This window comes from Sinocyclocheilus rhinocerous, unplaced genomic scaffold, assembly GCF_001515625.1.
Source record: "Sinocyclocheilus rhinocerous isolate Xijiao unplaced genomic scaffold, SAMN03320098_v1.1 scaffold419, whole genome shotgun sequence".
NCBI classification, from domain to species: Eukaryota; Metazoa; Chordata; class Actinopteri; order Cypriniformes; family Cyprinidae; genus Sinocyclocheilus; species Sinocyclocheilus rhinocerous.
The window spans coordinates 1,325,424-1,345,985 of NW_015653519.1; the positions used below are offsets into that span (position 1 = coordinate 1,325,424).

At 36.1% G+C, this 20,562-nt stretch overlaps 2 protein-coding genes across 2 annotated transcripts in view; one reads left to right on the forward strand and one right to left on the reverse strand.

The window, feature by feature from the left end:
* waplb (WAPL cohesin release factor b) overlaps positions 1-4,687 on the reverse strand; it is a 72,023-nt gene extending 67,336 nt beyond the window's left edge. Inside the window, exons 1-2 of the mRNA XM_016522946.1 lie at positions 4,393-4,687; positions 3,278-3,765 (exon numbers count right to left, since the gene is read on the reverse strand). Coding sequence (XP_016378432.1) covers positions 3,278-3,743 — 466 coding nt within the window. The 5' untranslated portion in view covers positions 3,744-3,765; positions 4,393-4,687. The remainder of the gene's footprint in view (positions 1-3,277; positions 3,766-4,392) is intronic.
* Positions 4,688-5,204: 517 nt separating this feature from the next.
* On the forward strand, positions 5,205-19,808 carry btbd16 (BTB (POZ) domain containing 16). The gene is made up of 16 exons (XM_016522902.1): positions 5,205-5,636; positions 6,893-6,941; positions 7,034-7,187; positions 9,348-9,431; positions 10,444-10,572; positions 11,487-11,612; positions 11,804-11,915; positions 12,812-12,881; positions 13,008-13,138; positions 14,350-14,469; positions 14,690-14,775; positions 16,748-16,830; positions 17,010-17,084; positions 17,281-17,382; positions 19,506-19,694; positions 19,791-19,808. The coding sequence occupies exons 1-16, from the start codon at positions 5,578-5,580 to the stop codon at positions 19,806-19,808; spliced, it is 1,587 nt and encodes a 528-aa protein (XP_016378388.1). The 5' UTR covers positions 5,205-5,577.
* The last annotated feature ends 754 nt before the right edge of the window (positions 19,809-20,562 follow it).

Consider the following 20,562-nt stretch of genomic DNA (forward strand, 5'->3'; position numbering starts at 1 on the left):
CTGAAGACGCAGAGGATTAACGTTACTTTCGTTTTTGAAGGGAACGCGCCGATCCCCGATCTGCCTAAATGCATCTATGTTCGCGTGAATCATTCGTGATCCAGCTTCATCTACAGAAGAAGGGAGTATAAGGGTTTTTTATGAATCTTTGCAAATCGCCTTTCCTAATAATGTGCTAGTTAGCAAGTTTCGCGGCTAAACGTTTACATATGTATACATATCTATAGCTGGGTTTCCATCACCCAGCTTTTATGCGCATTTTGAAGTATCGCATCAGAATCGAGGGATGGAAACGCTGAATTTCGAATAAAAATGCCTTAATTCGCAAAAAAGTTTTTACGCTCGCTTGAGGTGGTTTTTGACATGTGCGAAAAAGGGTGAATGCGAATAATGGGAGATGGAAATGCATTTTGCGAATAAATTCCTCCAAGCGCATCAAAAAAGTCATGTGACTTTGCGCTATGGGACGGCAAATCCTGACTAACCAGCGGACAGATCTTGTTCCACAGCATCTGAAGTGTTGTTATATGGTCATTCGGAAATGCCCGAGCAAAGTCTGTCATCAAAGTATTTCTGTATAATTGCCTCCCAGAACTGTTAAACGACTGCGTTCCCAAACAGCAGCATCCACCTCCGAAAGCAATAACTGCATGCATTGTGTTTCGTCTGCTCGTTCTGAGGTGCAAGCAATTTATTATATAGGAAAAGTATTATATTCAGTAGCTTCTCCTACTTTTCTTAGTGATGTATAGTGCCAGTTTATCAGGAAGTGATGATTTTGTTCTCTTTGACTCGTTGGATGGAAACATAAGTTAAATTCGCAACTTTGGATGGAATCCCAGCTTATGTTTACAGTCTGCTCGTCTCCCCACGGAAGAGAGGGGCGGGGTGAGTAGAGCTCATTAGCATTTAAAGTGACATGCAAGGAAACGGCATGCTGATTTTGACAAGGTAAAAAGGGTGTTTTTTACACTACCATTGAGAAATTTTAACCAAAGTATGTTATAGGCTTTTCATTAAGACCCTAAAGAATCATATCAACTGAAAAATGGGCATCCAAGGACCCCTTTAACAGGTTCCATTAACATCTGTTAACTGCATTAGTTAACATGAAATAACGACTACATTTATTAATCTTAGCTCATGTTAATTTCAACTTTTAATAGGCCTAATACATTATAAAATCAAAAGTTGTGTCTGCTAATAATATTCAATGGAGCTAACATTAATAATAAATAGTTATATTTTTTATTAACAAACATTAACAAAAAATATTAACTACTGCAACAATTAGCTATTGCACATTGTTAGTTAATGTATTGTTAACCTGCTTTAACTAATGTAAACAAATGGGACCTTATTATAAAGTGTTACCTATTGTTCTTTAGGTCATTTAAACTTAATCTTTTGCACTCTAATCATGAAACACTTGTTTACTTTATATTTGTATGTATTTTTTTATACAGTATTTCTTTAGTAAAAGTATTTCTTTAGTAAGTTAGATCAAAAATAAGTTACTTAACCTGTTAGGAGGACAACACTTTTTCCCCCACTTAGAAATTATATATGGTGATAAAAAAACACCATAAACAAAAGCTTCAACGACTATTGTGAAAATTTGATACAGTCACATACCTAATGTACATACAATTTAATAGGACTATAAATAATTACATAATTAGCCTATTTAAAAGAGTCTGAATCAAAATTATTATTGTGCTTGTAAATGTCTCCTTCCCTTATTAAGCTAAAACACATCATTTGAAAAATTTGCATTGCGCCCCTTACTTTTTTTTATTAAAAACTTAGGAGCACATGTGCTCCTTGGGAAAAAGGTAAGCATCAAGCCCTGTGAGGACAACATAAATTTAGCCTGAAAATGGCTAGTGTCGATTAAATATACTTTCAGGTACATTATTTTTGGATTTGTAATAACTAGAAACTACACACAAATACATAAGCCCAAACAAAGCACAAAGCAGACACTTAAGGCTGAAATACACTACATGACTTTTGCCCAGATTTTGCCCTGATTTACAATCAAGACAAGCTGACGCTAGTTGCCAAAAAACAGAGCCATTCTGCAGATGTTGACAGATATCACAGAAAAATCAGATCGCGTGATAGTCACAGATTTTTTTTTTTTTACTTCAGACTATGATTCCATCCATCTGAGGATATCAAACATGTTTGACATTTTGTGCCAATTTTAGAAGAACGCATATTGTTTTAATTTTTTACACATCTACTGGTAACAAGGCACATTTCTGAGTGAGTTTGTTGCGTTCTGAATGATTTGAAAATCTAGTAGTGTGTCGTTTACAAAGTAAACGACTTTATTCAACAATTCGTCTCCTCCGCATCACCCTGTAGCACCATTTTGGAGAGTATCAGCTGGACGTAAACAACGTATGCTGTTCTGTGTCAGCTGCGTCGGATCTGCGCCGGATCTACGTTGTTGTGATTTGATCTAAACGAAAACAGCGTATCTGTGTGACGCAGCTGGCACAGAACAGCATACGCTGTTTACGTCCAGCAGATATTCTCCAAAATGGCGCTACAGGGTGACGCGGAGGAGACGAATTGTTGAATAAAGTCGTTTTTTTTGTTGTTTTTTTTTCCGCACAAAAAGTATTCTCGTAGCTTCATAAAATTACGGTTGAACCCCTGATGTCACATGGATTATTTTACAGATCTCCTTGCTATGTTTCTGGACTTGGGAACATTTCAGTTGTATTGCTGTCTATGCAGGGTCAGACAGCTCCCAGATTCCATCAAAAATATCTTAATTTGTGTTCCGAAGATGAACGAAGGTCTTACGGGTTTGAAACGACACCTCTCAATCTGAGCAAAAGAAACTGTAAGAAACAGCTGACAAGCCCTCTACAGGACAGTCAAGGATTTAAAGAGGACTTTAGTGATGATACTGTATATGCTTCCTTACTTCAATGGTGTACTTTATGCTAAATATGAACTGCAAAGTCAAACTTAAGAAAGATTTAGATGTGATACATTTGTTAAAGTTGTTTGTTTAAATGTTTCAGGCAAGTAAACAACCACAAAAAACCTATCTAGGGCAGGTTTATACAATGTGGTAAGCTCACACTCACTTCCCGTGAAGTTAAACAGGTCAAACACCTGAAACACTCTAACAGCATATAACAACAACTGATTAATGCAGGGACGTTAGAACAAATCAGGTAGTGTTTAAACGTTAAAACACAACCCCAATGTATTTCCTGAGAGAAAAAAATAAAACCTTTAGGGAAAAACATACCTGCAGTAGAGGTGTTAAAAAATTTCCCAGGATCCTCTGGCACTTTGTGAGCACTTCTCTCAGTGCTGAGAACGAAAGGGGCCCTGCTGGGGGCCACGGCCTCTATGCTGGCGGGCTGGTTCACCCTGCTGTTGGGCTCCAGCGTTAGGCTGGCCTGGGATCCCCCTGTCGATGTCATTTTGGATTTAGGCTGGGCTACATTACGAGACGTGACCGGCCTGGATTCGTCGTCACTGTCGAATCCGAACGGATCCTCTGATCCATCACCATCCAAGACCTTGGTCCTCTTGGTCTGATCTGTCACCTCGGTCTTCAAACCGGGCCTCTTTGCTCCCACCTTGGCTTTGTAAGTCGTCTCGCCCCATTTGGTGCTGAGCATGGCTCTTTTATTGGACAACACCTCGTCAAACTTCGAGGTCCCATCGCCTCCTCTTCGGCTGTATGTTTTTCCAAATCTAGATGTCATTGTGGCATCTGTCTCATATTCCCTGTGAACAATTATCAACTGTTACATGAATAATTCGCTGGCTGTTTTGTAATCAAATGTTGACTATTAACAGTCTGCCTCAAGTTTCATCTGTTCATAATGAATAAAATCAACATTATTCAGCATTCTACATGTGTGAAGATCTCGGGGCTATTCATTATAAAACAGATGCGACAGATCATTGCAAACACAGCGACTGTTCCTCAATAATCAGCAATAAACTAAGAATGCTAAAAGCTAGTATGATTATAAGCTAATGCTAATAATTGTAAGTTAACGTTACCTGTTCTCGTCTGTTTACCTTTCACTTTGCAACGTTCCTCCCCTCACTAAGCAAATAAGACATTAACACATTAACACTACTATAGTAACTTCTTTACGTGGATTCCAACAAACGAGTGTCTGAAAACCAGTTTAGCTGATAAAAACAACATAACCGTGCTAACGGCTAATGGACTAGCAAGAAGATTAGCATGAAAAGGCTAGCAGGCTAACTTAATCGGGCAATGTGGTGAAATGCACTCCTATATCCAGCATTAAAACTCAATCGCTATTTGGTTAAAATGTAGATTTTTAATCTACAGAAGAACTGAACCCACAGCAGGACCAAAGGAGGTTAAATACTCGCCTGGTTAATGAAGAGAATGAATCCGGGCCTCTGAGCTCCACTAACACTATAAACAAACACTAAATACTGACAAGCACTGCTTCACGAGCTCCACCAACACAGTTATACGTGTATCTGAGATATGAGTTTCGATATAACGGAATATAAAGATTCACAATCTTTCTATGCAAGTTTTCCTCATGTATTTCTCCCTCGATTGTTTCGGCTCTGAAACACCAACGGCCTCCATTCGCGTTCCCCCTCCCTCGCGTTTTCGCGTCACGACAATCGCGTCGCGGCACAAGCGTAAAAATTTTGACCAATCACGGGCCGCGTTGTGCATACGTCAGACGATTTTCGAGGCGTGTAATTGGTTAGTCCTGGAAAGAGCCTTGAACTTGAACGCGATGGGCGTCACGTACTCCTTGCTGAACTATGGGAATTGTAGGCAGTTGTTGGTTTTATGTTAAGGAATTTACTGAAATAACACTTAACAGACAACAATATATACATACACGTGCAAGAGGGCTATATTCAACTAGAATCTTTGTTTAGTACAAAAATGTTTAGTAATTAGTAATATTCAATTCAATTCAATTCAAGTTTATTTGTACAGCGCTTTTCACGATACAAATCATTGCAAAGCAACTTTACAGCAAATTAAGTTTCTACAATATTTAGTGGTAGCTTATCAGTGGTGACTGTCAGTTAATGTACATATGGCAGAAATGTACGGAAAAATCAATTAAAGACGTCATCAAACAGATGATGAACACTATTAACAGCAATTATTATATGATGCAATCAGTAATACAATTATATTAAGAAAAAAATGGCAGTTTCGCATTGTCTACATTTTGGGCCAATAGTGAATGTTTTCGTTTGTTTATATAACGTTAGCATTTTATTTCTTCGGTTTGTTTTGGTCAGGAATCTGACAGGTCAAGTGACCCACATGTCTCCTAGCAACAGGACCTGTCAACAAGGAGTAGACATGGCCCATAAACGCTAAGTTTCTTTCCATTTTCATCCACCTGTACAGTAACTTACTGTCTGGTTTATTTTGTGGCTTTCAGTGTTTATTTAATATGTAGTGAGAAACAATGCTATATTCATTAAACGTTTTTTAGTCTTTTAACGTCTTAAAAGTGTTTAAAACATGATGTGAACTGTCAGTCAGCGCCAGTGAAAGTATAAAGTGAGAGAATGCACGTCCAGTGGAGTCACTTATCCAGCAGGAATATGCCATTCAGACCTCACACAAGGTGAGTTAATGCATAAGTGTCATGTACTTGTCATTAGGAAACATTACGATTTTTAAATGTCGTTAATAAAGTCTCCTATTTTCACCAAGAGTGCGTTTATGTGCTGAAAATACATCAAAACACTAATATTGTGAAATAGTATTATGCATTAAAATAACTGCTTTCTATTGTATCATATATATATATATATATATATATATATATATATATATATAGTGTGTTCTTTTCTTCAAACATAACGGTTCTCATTTAAACCAAAAAGTTCTATTTTGGTCTCATCTGTCCACAAAGCATTTCTCCAGTAGCCCTCTGGCTTGACCGCATGATCTTTAGCAAACTGCAGACTGGCAGCAATGTTCTTTTTGGATGCACCATGCACACCGTGGCTGTTCAGTGTTCTCCTGATGGTGGACTCATGAACATTAACATTAGCCAATGTGAGAAAGGTCTTTAGTTGCTTAGAAGTTACCCTGGGTTCCTTTGCAACCTTGCAGACTATTACACGTCTTGCTTTTAGAGTGTTCTTTGTTGGTGGAGCACTCCTGTGGAGGGTGCCAGTGGTCTTGAAAATTTGTACACAATCTGTCTGATTGTGGATTTGTGGAGTCAAAACTCTTTAGCGCTGTTTTTGTAATCTTTTCTCTTGAGTTTTAGACCATTCCTCAACACAGAATCGCTTCAGCTCTGTGATGTTGGTGGGTTTCCTCCTATGAACTACTTGCTTCAGCTCCTTCCACAAAATTTCAATTGGATTAAGGTCCGGACTTTGACTTGACCATTACGAAACATTCGCTTTGTTCTTCTTTAACCATTCTTTGGTAGAACAACTTGTGTGCTTGGGGTCGTTGTCTTGCTGCATGACAACTCTTTAGAGATGTTTTTGTAACCTTTTCTAGCCTGATGAGCAACAGCAACTCTTTTTCTGAGGTCCTCAGAGATCTCCTTTGTTCATGCCATGATACACTTTCACAAACATGATCAGACTTGTTTTGTTTTTTACTGTTTCTATTTTTATTTACTTTTTCGAGATTAATAGGCTGATTGTCATTTCTTTGTAACTGTGAAATTTACTTGTAATGTCTTACTAAAAACTGTTTTAAAGCCGCTCACCAATTTTTTTTTTTTTTTCTTCAGTGTAACAAAAATATCTTACAATACACTTCATAGCTATAGTTAATTTCATATAGTAAAAGAGTTTACGGAATTGTGTTTGTAAATATTTATTAGGCTATTCATTCAGTACTGTTGTTTTTCAGGTTGATGTTTTTAACCTCCCACAATTCACAACAAAACTCTACCAGAAGTGTAAGTTCAAATCTCCTTCACAACTCTGTACCTAATATAGTTATTTCACTTTGGAATATTTAGCACATACTGTTATTCTATGCTTCTAACAGGTGTCGGCTCACTCACTATGTCAGCGCACACAAGCTGGGCACACTAACCGCTGGCAGCTGGCAGGTGCTTTAGGCAGTGACCTGCTGGGTCAGGCACAGGTTCGGAGGGCAGAGGAGTTTGGGGATAAATCAGCAGACAGAAAAATTAAATCAGGTGAGATGTGCAATCAGCCTAAAAATGCAATCCAGGAAAATTGTGTTGGACTCATGCACACATGAAATATAACTCATCACTGTCCTACTATATAAATACCTTTGTAGGGATAGTTTACACAAAAATGAAAATTCTGTCATTATTTACTCACCCTCAAGTTGTTCCAAACCTGTATGAATTTTTTTCAGCTGTTGAAAACAAAAGACAATATTTTGAAGAATGTTGGTAACCAAACATTTGATGGTAGCCATTGACTTCCATAGTATGGTAAATAAATAAATAAAAATACAATGGAAGTCAATGTCTACTATCAACTGTTTGGTTGAACTACCCCTACCACATGAAACCTTATGTCACAATAAAATCATAAAATACATGCGAAGAATAGCATTAAAATTACTATAACTTACTATTACTATTACTATTGTAAATACAATGTAAAAACATCATAACACAATAAAAATAATATCTTACAATCTAGACCCAAAAAACCTAAATACAAAACCCACAACAACGATGAAAAAATGGTGTAGAAACATGTTTCACTCAGAAACTGCTAGCAAATTACGCTACAAAGAAACAGCAAGTAACACATTGAATTAAACATGAAATTTTGAAGAAATAGTATTTACTTTTTTCTTTTTTTTGTGGTGAAATATAGTTTACATTATACTATATGCTAAAAATGCAATGTAACAAAAGTTATACAATCTATCTATCTATCTATCTATCTATCTATCTATCTGTCTGTCTGTCTGTCTGTCTATCTATCCATCCATCCATCCATCCATCCATCTTTGTGTGTGTTTTATATTTGTTTGTTTATGTATTTGTGTTTTTGTACAGCTTATCGGTTACATTGCATTACAGTACACTGAGCAAGATAGATCCAATTTATCCACAAATCATGACAACACACGTCTTTCAGAATGGTGTTTAGATTTGGCAAAGGCTTTCTTATATCAAGAAGTAACCAACTTGCATTAATGAGTTTTACCCATAATGCCGCAGCGCGTCTTCAGCATTGACTTTTGCCAGAATCCTGGGTTGACCAGGGGGATACGAGTGCCAGTCTGTGCCAACCCGCCGACCTGGTGTCACAAACCTGGCATCATTTTAGAGATAGGCACCTGTAGGGTTTTGGCACAGGAGGGGTTTAAGAGGCATTGGCAGTTACGCACTTGAAGGCACTTTACCCAGAGAAACAATAGGAAAGACAGTATGGCTTTTGATTCCTATGCCAGGTCTTTTTAATTCGGAATAATCAGAATATTGTGATGAAATAGAGGTGCACATGCTGAGAGGCATCTGCTTGAATTGAGTGCTTCTTATGACTGGAGTTATTGCTATAGCTTTGTTGATTGTTTTTACTTCAGAGATGATATAGGGATGAATATAGAGATGTTAATAGATACTTTCCAGAAATAGGGAGCAAATTGCTGTCCTATTACTTTGTTAAAGCAGTAAAGGTACAAACCCCATGTCTTTTGAGGAGAGAACTATTAAATATTTTAATAAGGGATAGTTCATCAAAAAATGAAAAGTATGACTTCATTACTGACTGTGATGTCATTCCAAACCTGTATGACTCTTCTTCTGTTCTTCAGCTGCCTAACAAGCTTATTGATTATAGTGTTGTTGTTGTTTTTTTGTTGTTTTTTTTTGGTCCAATGCATTGAGTTAGTTATAATTAGAGTTTAAGGGATTAACTGCATTAACTAGATTTTTATATTCATTTCATGATTAGTGTTGCAAAATTATGCAAATTTGTGTATTAAACTGCATTCAGTCATGTCCCAAATATTGTTGCAGTGTTGCAAACAGTATTGCAAAGATTGCATGTTAAAAAAAAAAAAAAAAAAGCTATGTTGATGTTAAAAAATGCTTACTAAAAAATTTTAATTTGTTGACAATTTACTCAGCCTCAGGCCATCCAAGATGTAGATGAGTTTTTTTTCTTTATTGGAACAGATTTGGAGAAATTTAGCATTTACATCACTTGCTCTCCAATGGATCCTCTGCAGTGAATGGGTGCCGTCAGAATGAGAGTCAAGACAGCTGATAAAAACATCACAATAATCCATAAACAATCCTGCGTGCATGTGTGTGTGTGTGTGGATGCACCTATAATGTATCTCTTTACCTTTATATGCAGCAAAGATGTCACATGGTCTTCAAAGCTTGACACTCAAGAGGAACAATTTTACATTTTGTCTCGCAGATTGACCCAAAATGCTAAACCAGGTATTGACAATCTAATTGGTGATATTTGCTAAGACAGGAATTATTATTGCTAATGCACAAATTTATTTTGAACAACCATGTTCTACAGGAATGGATGATGGCTCAAATTATGTGACTTGTGTAGAAGAGGTGTATTATTGTATTTCTAAGTGATTTTCACCTGTATGATGATAAAACGATAATAGAGTTTGAATGAGCAACCTGAGTCATATCTAGAGCCTGGATAGTAAGCCAAGAAGTTTAATTACGATTAAAGTCAAAATTAAGCCATAGCAACACCCTAGCAATGTGACGATTTCTGTGATCTTGGTTCCTAAACGAAATGGTGGTCCTAAGACGGCTGTTGCGACCAAAGATAGCCTGACAGTTCTGACAGTTTCAGAAATTCAGCATGATCATGACACAGTGTGTTTGCTGCTACGACCCACGTTTACTACGTGTACAGCCAATACAAATGCAGTAAAAAATGGCGTTGATCAACGCGACATCACGCTAAAACTTAAAACTGCTTACCTCAAACAGCTTCCTCTTTTATCAGCAAACATAAAAAAGTACAACTGCTAAACTGTGCTTCATCATGCTCTTTTTGTTTACCACTAGTGTGTGCTAATGACGCTTTGTTCCTCAATAGTAACTTGCGTCGTAGCCTACGAGTCACTAGGTGTCATCATCGTACAGTCTGCATACATATTGTACCTAAGTTTATTAGATCCATGTCGCACAGTGTGATTTGTAATGATCTTATCACTAGATAATAATGTGCACTCTTTAGGGTTAAATAAGTTAAAACAATAAATAAATACCTTTTGAAAGGGCACAGTCCTAGTGACCAGTTTTGTACCTTTTTTTCTGAAATAGGGGCCATGGAGACTTGGAGTTGGGCTGTTTTTGACTAACCAACCACCAAGAACACCCTAGCAACCACTTAGCAATGACACAACAACTGCATGCTTCTATAAAACGGTGTATAATGATATAGTAAATATCTGTCTTTGTTTGTTTATGTTCATAGATGCAGTACTGGAATGTCTGGGGGTCAGGTGGGAGCTGCATTGCTCTGTCTTGAGCTATTCAGACACATTATCTGAGCTGTATAGCAACAGCAAAAGACAGAGGGATGTTCAGCTACAAGAGAGAGCTGGTATGGTGCCCATCTAGAGTATATGCTTTTTTGTTTTGTTTTGTTTTGTTTTGTTTTGTTTTGTTTTGTTTTTTGTTTTTTGTTTTGTTTTGTTTTGTTTTGTTTTGTTTTGTTTTGTATTGTTTTGTTTTGTTTTGTTTTGTGAGTTGTGTTTTGTTTTGTGTTTTTTTTTTGTGGTTTGGTTGGTTTGGTTTGTTGTGCATTGTTTTGTTTTCTGGGGTTGGTAGATCTTAAAAGGTCTCTGAAGAACTTAAAGCGTAGTAAATTAGTCAATAGTGTACATTTAAAAAAAATGATGTTTGCCTGAAGATGTAACCATAGCAACAGTATGCTGCATGAATACTCTCAGGTAGGATCAGTATCTATTTTTAACAGTACAAACTGAAAATCGTTTGAGCATCCCACCAAGCTTGATACAAAACAACAATGGCTCAACTAATAACATGAGGATCTATTTGACTAACCAGTGGGAGAGGGGAGAGTGTTGTTCTGGAAACTTGTTTGAAAACAGTCATTATTTTTGTTGAGATTTTCTGTTTGGTGACACCAGTGGTGCAGGAATAGCACACATTACCTCTAAAATAGCCTTTTAAAAAGTCCTGAGAAGTAGTTGAACCCATCCAAATGGCATTATATAATGTGTACATGGGACAGAACTCTTTTTTTATAAAGGAGTTCATTAAAATAGTCATAAAATATGCAGAATAACAAATTTATTACACTATTTAATAAACATTATGTAATAAATAATGCAAAAGTGAAGATCCCATTATAGTCATCATAATAAATACTGTATACAGCTTCAGATATAAATATTTTACATGTTTATCTTAGAGTTTGTGGAATGGACATATTAAAAAAGAAACAGTTCAAGAGAGAAATTCAGGCCTTCCGTTTTGTTTGTGATACTGCAGCCATAAGTAAAGACAGCAAAGTTAATAGGTCTCAGTGTGAAAGAGGACTGGTCTACAGAAAGTGGCATCTCAGCGGCCCTTTGATTCTCCGACTGCCTGTCAAAGACGCCTCCATCAATAAAGAGGGTAAGCGCTAAAAAGGTGTCATATTTATAATATTATAGCGGTAAATAACAAGCTGTGTCATCATCACTTGTTGACTTGCTGTCACATGAGCTTCTTATCTACAGTAAGTGTGCTATTATTGACTGATGAGGGGGCATACAGTGACATTTAAGGAGAAACAGAGTTATGTAAGAATCTCTGCTGTGTTCTAGCTTTGTCTTTTGCCCTGCGGACCCTGTACGACCCAGAGGAACGCCCCAGTGAGTGGGAAGAGGCTGTGCTCTCTACTGCTGCATTACTGGGAATGTCAAACCTCTTCCAGAAGTGAGTATCGACAACTTCAAATCTGTCTTTGCACTAGCAGGTTCAGTACAAGATGTCAAAAACACAAGCTACTGCAGTCACTGTCACTTATATATATATACCAATCCAACGTTTGGAATAATTGTGATTTTTTTTTATATATATTTTTGAAAGAATATTCAGCATATTAGAATGATTTCTGAAGGATCACGTGACACTAAAGACTGGTGTAAATGCTGCTAAAAAATTCAGCTTTGCAATCACAGGAATAGATTACATTTTTTAATTTTAAGTGTATTTGTATGTAAATGTATTTTAAGCCATGCTGTTTAAAACATATATTTAGTTTCTACATATATTTTGGTATGAAAATAAATCATAGGTTAGGAAAGATTTGACAAAGGGTCACATAGAATATGTCTCCTACAAAAAAAGAAAGTAAAAAAAAAACACTATTCCTGTGTGTGTGTAGTGTGTCATATTAAGCAATAAAGACTGATCCAGTAGTGCATAAGCCCACACCCAAGTCTCTAGAGAAGTTTGTGTTGTCCAATCTCAGATTGATTCATATCCAGGATGTTGGGTGGAACTGGATGTGAATTTTGGCACTGCAGTCAGTCACTGTATTTATTTGAAAGATATTTTTCAAATAAGATCACCCATGTTCCACCCAGCAGAGTTTCAACTACAGCGTGCATTGCATAACAGTGCATTTCTCCCTTGGTCATGGGTTCGTCAATTTGTAATCTTTAATGGGAATTAAATTTTACACACAGTCACGATTGCTCATATGTTTATTTTTTAGAATGCCACTTCAGAATATCAAAAATAATCCAGACATATATGAATTCACAGTGTTGTATGGTATATCCAATATTTTTACATTTACTTTTAAAGCTGATGGATATAATTGACAGGTGTCTTAAAGAGATGTTGGCAAATATTTCATCACTGACTGTGTGCAGCTTTCATCGAGTGTCCTGCAAGGTAACAATTCTTCTTCTTCTTCTTCTTCTTCTTCTTCTTCTTCTTCTATTGTTCTTTAAATGACCAATAGGGGGAGCTCTGTATTCAGTGTGTAAACCTCTATAAACTTCTTTCTGTGTTTTTCAGCTTAAAGAGACTGTTCTCCAGAGAGCATGCGAGCGCTGGTTGGAGCTGTTCCTGGTGACTGAACTCTCCTTCCATATAAAACTCAGAGATTTGCCCTTTGACCTCCTGCTGAAGACCCTGCTTAGTCCAAGGTCTCGTATTTTTTTTCTTCTCTTTTTGACCTTTCAGTGGCAAATCACATTGAGAAGCACTTCATCAGGATCTTGTTTGATTACATTGCTTTTGCATAAAGAATATGAAGCCTGTTTATAAGACCATTAGGATGTTTTGCATCGTGACATTTTCCTTCCAAAGCTTCATTACTGCAGTGCATCAGGGTGTTTTACTTTTGCGTTTGTTTGTAATTCCCTTTATTCTCAATGGTCATTTTCATTAGATTCTCATTACTGTAATATGGTCAGGAAAATCATCCTTTCAGCAAATGTTTTCTTCATTTACAACATTTACTTCATTTACATCAACATAAAATAAGTACATCTATCTAGTATCTATCTATTTATCTATCTTGTAATGGGGAAATGTGTAATGTCATAATGCAAAACACAAAATACTTAATGGTCTTAAAATAGTATTAATGGTCTTCATAAATAAATAAATGTATATACTGTATATATATATATATATATATATAATGAAAATTAGCCCATAAATTACTCACCCTCAAGTCATCCTAGGTGTATATGACTTTCTTCTTTCAGACGAATCGAAAACTTGAAATCGCATCATATGACCCCTTTAATATTACATGTTTACAACATATATTTACTATATATTCTACATATATTTTGGCCAGGGGGAAAAATGTCTAATGGGATTGGGGGGAAAAAAACTTATGTAAAATATGTCTTGTACACACAATGAAGGCCAAAGCACATACCTTTGTGTGTGCAATGTGTCATATTAAGTAATAAAAGTTTTATTCTCGATGCTATTTCTCATTAGAGTCTCAATACTCCAATATAGTCATGAAAATCACCCTTTCTCCAAACCTTTTCTAATTTACATCACATAAAATAAATACATTGCACCAAATAATACCATGATGCGTAGACCCATATCATTATTTATTTATTTTTTCTTTATTGTAATGGGTGAAATGTGATTTTGCAATTTCCCTCTGCCAAACACATAATGGTCTTAAAATAGGCCTTTTTTCTTTGTGCAAAATATAATTTCTTTTGATTTTGTGGTGACATATGGCCTGGACATTCTTAATAACACTTTTATAAAGTACTTTTCTGTACTTCAAGTCACCTTCTGCATACATAATGACTATTAAAACACATAAAAACTGAGCAGATGGAGTAAATCAGCAGGAAAATAATAAGCTTTCTGTGTCTAGACTGTTCACATCTAATGAGTATGAGGTCTTGAGAGCAGTGCTGTGCTGGCTGTACCTGCAGTTAAACCCCCTCAGACAGACCCTACCAGCCCACAGCACCATCATCACCTTCTTCTCCAAGTACGTATCCTCCTTGATGGCATTTACAGCTATCAGCAAAACACAATGCATGTGATCCATTAGTATAATTCCAGATAGTAAAAGCCCCATTTATGGAGGACATTACAATAATTCAGTACACTATTCGTTCTTTTTTAAATTACCTTGATACGGCTTAGCTAGTTCCATGCACATATGCTGTTTTAATGACATCCCTCCATCATATATCTGTCTGTTTCAGGGAAACGGCTGTTTTCTTGGAACAGCCTCAGGGTCAAAAATACATCACTATCTTTCAAGCCCTTCGTATGCATGGCATTACTGAATGTAAGTTTTGGTTGCTTCATGATAGATGCTCACAACATCACATCCTCCTTGATGGCATTTACAGCTATCAGCAAAACACAATGCACGTGATAATAGTATAATTCCAGATAGTAAAAGCCCCATTTATGGAGGACATTACAATAATTCAGTACACTATTCGTTCTTTTTTAAATTACCTTGATACGGCTTAGCTAGTTCCATGCACATATGCTGTTTTAATGACATCCCTCCATCATATATCTGTCTGTTTCAGGGAAACGGCTGTTTTCTTGGAACAGCCTCAGGGTCAAAAATACATCACTATCTTTCAAGCCCTTCGTATGCATGGCATTACTGAATGTAAGTTTTGGTTGCTTCATGATAGATGCTCACAACATCACAAACTAACATTGTCTACAGCATTAGATTGGTCTTCAAAACCAAGCATACATCTTTGTCCCCAGTGTCTGAATACTGTTATGCCTCATTGTTAGCTTAACTGAAAACAGACAGTTTGGCAGAATGAATGCGTATATCTCCACGAGAGTGTGTCCAGACAAACAGTACATCCCAGCTACAGGATCACGTCATGGCCACAGTCAGAACCTCATCCACTGGACCTCCAACGTCCACCAAACAGACGTGACAACACTATCAACTTTTCTGAAATACTTCACAGGCACAGTCATACTACTGATGTGGACTATTTTTTAGATCTTAAAGGGATAATTCATCAAAAAGGAACATTTGTTTGTTATACTCACCACCATGTCATTCAAACTTGCATGGACAAAAAAAGTGTTGTAGTGTCCAAGAGTCAAGAGACGTAAAAATGACAGAACATGTGGGGAAACCTGTTTGGAAACAGTTATTAGCACTGTTTGCTCATATGCAGAATCATGGATCTAAACAAACTCTTAACCCTACATACTAAGTAAGTACATAACTTATCCTGCACAAGATACAGGGATGAATGATACCTCATTTAATGAGGGGAATGTTGCAACTTAGCATCAAACTGTTTCATTATGTAAAAACATAAATAAAACAAAGTTCTCTTCAACTAATGTTAAAGGAATAGTTCACCCAAAAATCAAAATTAGCTGAAAATGTACTTACTCTTGGGCCATCCAAGATGGAGTTTGTTTCTTCATCAAACAGATTTGGAGAAATTTGCTCACTTGCTCACCAATGGACCCTCTGCAATGAATGGGTGCCATCAGAATGAGAGTCAAAACAGCTGATAAAAACATCACGGTAATCCACAAGTGATAACAAGACTCCAGTGAAGTGAAAAGATTCATGTTTATTATAAACAAATCTATCATTAAGATGTTTTTAACTTCAAACCATTGCTTCCGGCTAAAATATAAGTCTTCTATCCATAATATTGCTTTCTCCAGTGAATCAGGAGAGAAATATGAACAGATCAAGCACCATTTTTAAGCGAAAACACTCTAAAACGTTGTTCTTAACAAATATGTTGGTGGTTTTTAAGAGGACTGGTATTTTAGACAGAAGCAACGGATTGAAGTTAAGCTGCCTTAATGATGGATTTGTTTCTTACAAACATGCAGCTATTTAATTGAACATTAAACGTTAATTGATTGACTTGAGTTGTGGTAATTACTTGTGGTTTATTGTGATGTTTTTTTTTTCAGCTGCTTGGACGCTCATTCTGACGGCACCCATTCATTGCCGAGGAATTGTTGAGCAAGTGATGTAATGCTAAATTGCTCCAAATCTGTTCTAATGAAGAGACAAAATCATCTACATGTTGAATGAATACATTTTCTGCAAAGTTTTATTTTTGGGTGAACTATTCCTTCAACCAAACACTATACTTGTTGGGAGAAGTAGCTTATCACTGGAAAAGCTACACTGTTTTGGAAATAACAGAAATGTTCTTGCCTAAGTTAGAAGCATTGCTACTTTTAGTTTACTACCCAACACTACATTTGAGTTATGTTGTTTTTGTGTGTTCATGTCTCAGGGCAGCATCTGCAGGAGCTGCAAAACATCAGAGTTCTTCCTGAATCCTGGCTGCTGCACATCCTGTCCAATCATTACCACACTGTGAGTGTGTGTGTAGAGATCACAATCACAACACCTTATTCAACCCACCCGTCACTCCAGATGTACCGCCATACATAATTCACAAACTGCTTGCTTTAATATAAGTTGTATTGATTTTTTGGCTCCAAGTAAAAACTAATTCATTAGCTGCAGGGTTTATCTGTATGTTTTTTCCATAGCTTTACAGCGGGGGCGACATGGTATTGACTGACTTCTCCAAACAAGCTATCCGTTTTGGAATGATGTTTGATAGGGTGCGGTACACTTTCTGACACTTCAACACTGATGCATTATGGCCATTCCTGGAGCTTTTCAGTCCTTCAGTCACTTGCAATTACAGTTGTTACAATATGACAAAGTCAATCCATGCTTTTTCTTTCATGCTCATGGTCTTTTACTTGCTTGTAAGGCAGTATTTTGTGTGTTGTTTTTCCTTGTGTCACCGTCCAGGAACAAGTGTGCTGCACTCAAACCATCAGCATCTATGGCTTTTACTTTCTTCTCCAAGCTGCTAAAATGGGCGAATCAGATACATACAGCTTCTCCATTGAGGTTAGAGCATTCACAGCTTCATATACCCTTGTGAAAAATAAGTGCGCATAACTGTATCAAATGTGCACTTGTAGTGTACTTCAAACCTTTAAACTATATTTAAAAAAATTTACATTGCAGATGATATAATGTTAATGAAATATAAGTCCATCAAAGTGTATTTAAAGAGAGGACACTTTTCATGACCAAGTCTCAACACACAAAGTGCACTTTGTTAAATGTGTCAAATTATAAGTTTTACTTATCATGCTTTAAAAAGTACACTTATTTTGATGTGTTGACTAAGTACGTGATGTAGTGTGTTATTTGATAATACATTTAAAGTTAACATATCTGTGACTTCATTACAAATGTGTAATAACAAACATATTTATGGCATACAAGTTTCAATGGAAATGATAAGTGTAATTTATTTAGCCATAAATGCTTGCCAGTATATTTAGCAGTGCAGTTTAACCACATTTCAAAGACAATAAAAGCAATATGTAGAGATGTACTTACTTAATTGGATCAAAAAGCACTCGGTCACACTTTATTTTAAGGCTCAATTCTCGCTAAACCATTAACTACGACTTTTGCGTTAATGCACTCCTAGTTTGCTGCTTATTAATATTTAGTAAGGTAGTTGTTAAGTTTTAAGGTATTGGGTAGGATTAGGGATGTAGAATATGGTCATGCAGTATATGTGCTTTATAATTAATAAACTAGCCAATATGCTAGTATAGGCATGCTAATAAACAACTAGTTAATAGTGAGTATTGGTCCCTATACTAAAATGTTTCCAAGCACTCTTAAAATCACTGTTTGCATTTACCATAATATAAATTTAAATTGTAATACATTTTAATAGTAAATAAATAACATGCTATTAAGAGTCTGAGAAATTACATTCAGCTTGTGCTTAAGTATTTTATTTTAAAGTAAATTATAACCATAATAAATTATCTTTTTAAAAGTATCCTAAAGTGTACTTCTTTTTCACAAGAATATGCCTAACAAGTTAGGACTTATTACGTCTTAAGTATCCACCAGATGGCACTTTAAGCTGGAGCTATCAATGTATTTCATTTATGTATTCAACTGGTGTTGTGTAAAGCAGTTCACCCACAATATTGTCATCACTCATGCATTCTTTGTGTCATTCAGCCAAAGCTGAATGATTTCCCCCCCCCCCCATGGACCAAACAAGTGATGATTTGGGGTGCAATGTCATCTGCTGGTGTTGGTCCATTGTGTTTTTTGAAAACCAACGTCACTGCACCCGTTTACCAAGAAATTTTGGAGCACTTCATGCTTCCTTCTGCTGACCAGCTTTTTGAAGATGCTGATTTCATTTTCCAGCAGGATTTGGTACCTGCCCACACTGCCAAAAGCACCAAAAGTTGGTTAAATGACCATGGTGTTGGTGTGCTTTACTGGCCAGCAAACTCACCAGACCTGAACCCCATAGAGAATCTATGGGGTATTGTCAAGAGGAAAATGAGAAACAAGAGACCAAAAAATGTAGATGAGCTGAAGGCCACTGTCAAAGAAACCTGGGCTTCCACCTCAGCAGAGCCAGAAACTGATCACCTCCATGCCACGCCGAATTGGGGCAGTAATTAAAGCAAAAGGAGCCCTTACCAAGTATTGAGTACATGTACAGTAAAAAATGTTTTTTTATTGGTCTTATGGAGTATTCTAATTTGTTGAGATAGTGAGTTGGTGGGTTTTTGTTAAATGTGAGCCAAAATCATCACAATTAAAAGAACCAAAGACTTAAACTACTTCAGTCTGTGTGCACTGAATTTATTTAATACACGAGTTTCACAATTTGAGTTGAATTACTGAAATAAATGAACTTTTCCACGACATTCTAATTTATTGAGATGCACCTGTATGTTAGAAATAGTCTGAAATTTAAGTCTGGTTCTTGCATGTTTCATTATTGTAGTCAAACCTGCCTACGAGGCTTGACACACCATTTTTAAATGTAGGCATGCATGAATTCCACAAAAGGAAAAGAAAAAAAGTCATACATTTTTTATCTTTTATATTTTGGGTGAACTCAGAGATTCCTCAGAACATATGTCATCTTCTCCCACCCTCCTTCTAACTGTCTCTCTCTCTCTCTGTGTGTGTAGAGGTTAAGACACTGGGATCCTGCTGTGTGCCAGTCTTCCATTGTGAGCCGTCCATACAGTGTGCGATCTGATCGATCAGTGCGCTATCACATCACAGTGCAAAGCTATGCCAATGGCGAGTGGCAAGAGCACAGCAGTGGACCTGTCAATAAAGAATTTGGCTTATGCAAACGCCGGTCTAGGAGCAAGGTACCAACACCCAGCGTTTAAAATAAAACAATGAAAACTAAAGACAGGATGATAATCTGTTTGAACACAATAATCTGAACAGTTTAAATTTAACAGTTATTGCTGACAGCCTAAAATAGAGATGAACAATCAGTATTTTAGTATCGCTGCAATACCTTTTCATTCATTGTTTTTATTATTATTTTGATTTTTTATGTTATTTTTTTTCCATTTTTATTTTAATTTTTTTTTTCATTTAACATTTTGCATTTTGGGGGGATTTTATGGTACTAAATTATATTTAAGGAATAGTTATTATCCATGTATTACCTGTTAACTACTTTTTGAGCTTTGACCTGAAAAAAATTCCAACTTAAACTGTTTACTTAAAAGCATATTTGCTCCCCATTTATTTCCAATGCGGTCATCTATCTATCTATCTATCTATCTATCTAGCTATCTGTCTGTCTGTCTGTCTGTCTGTCGGTTAGAAACACTTCTGGGTATTTTTATTCATTTCCAGCTTAGGCAACAAATATAACAGCATCCAAAATCCTCTGTAGCTTTAATTATTAATATAAAGTGGCCTCATTGCTGTACAAAAAACAAAAATAAATAAATACAATTACAAAATGAAATTAAATGTAGTGCAGTCAATAAACAATGCTAAAGTAGATTAAAAAGATTTAGAAAGAAAGAAAGAAAGAAAGAAAGAATAATTTTAATGCACTTTTTACTATTATTTATTATGCAGGGTTTTTTTCCCCTAGAAGTTCCTTTTTTGTGCATATATTTGAAGTTCTTATTCTATATTAGATTTTACTTTATTTTATTAATTTTATTTTATTATTATAATTTTTTTTTTACAGAAGATCTTGTTTTTTTATTT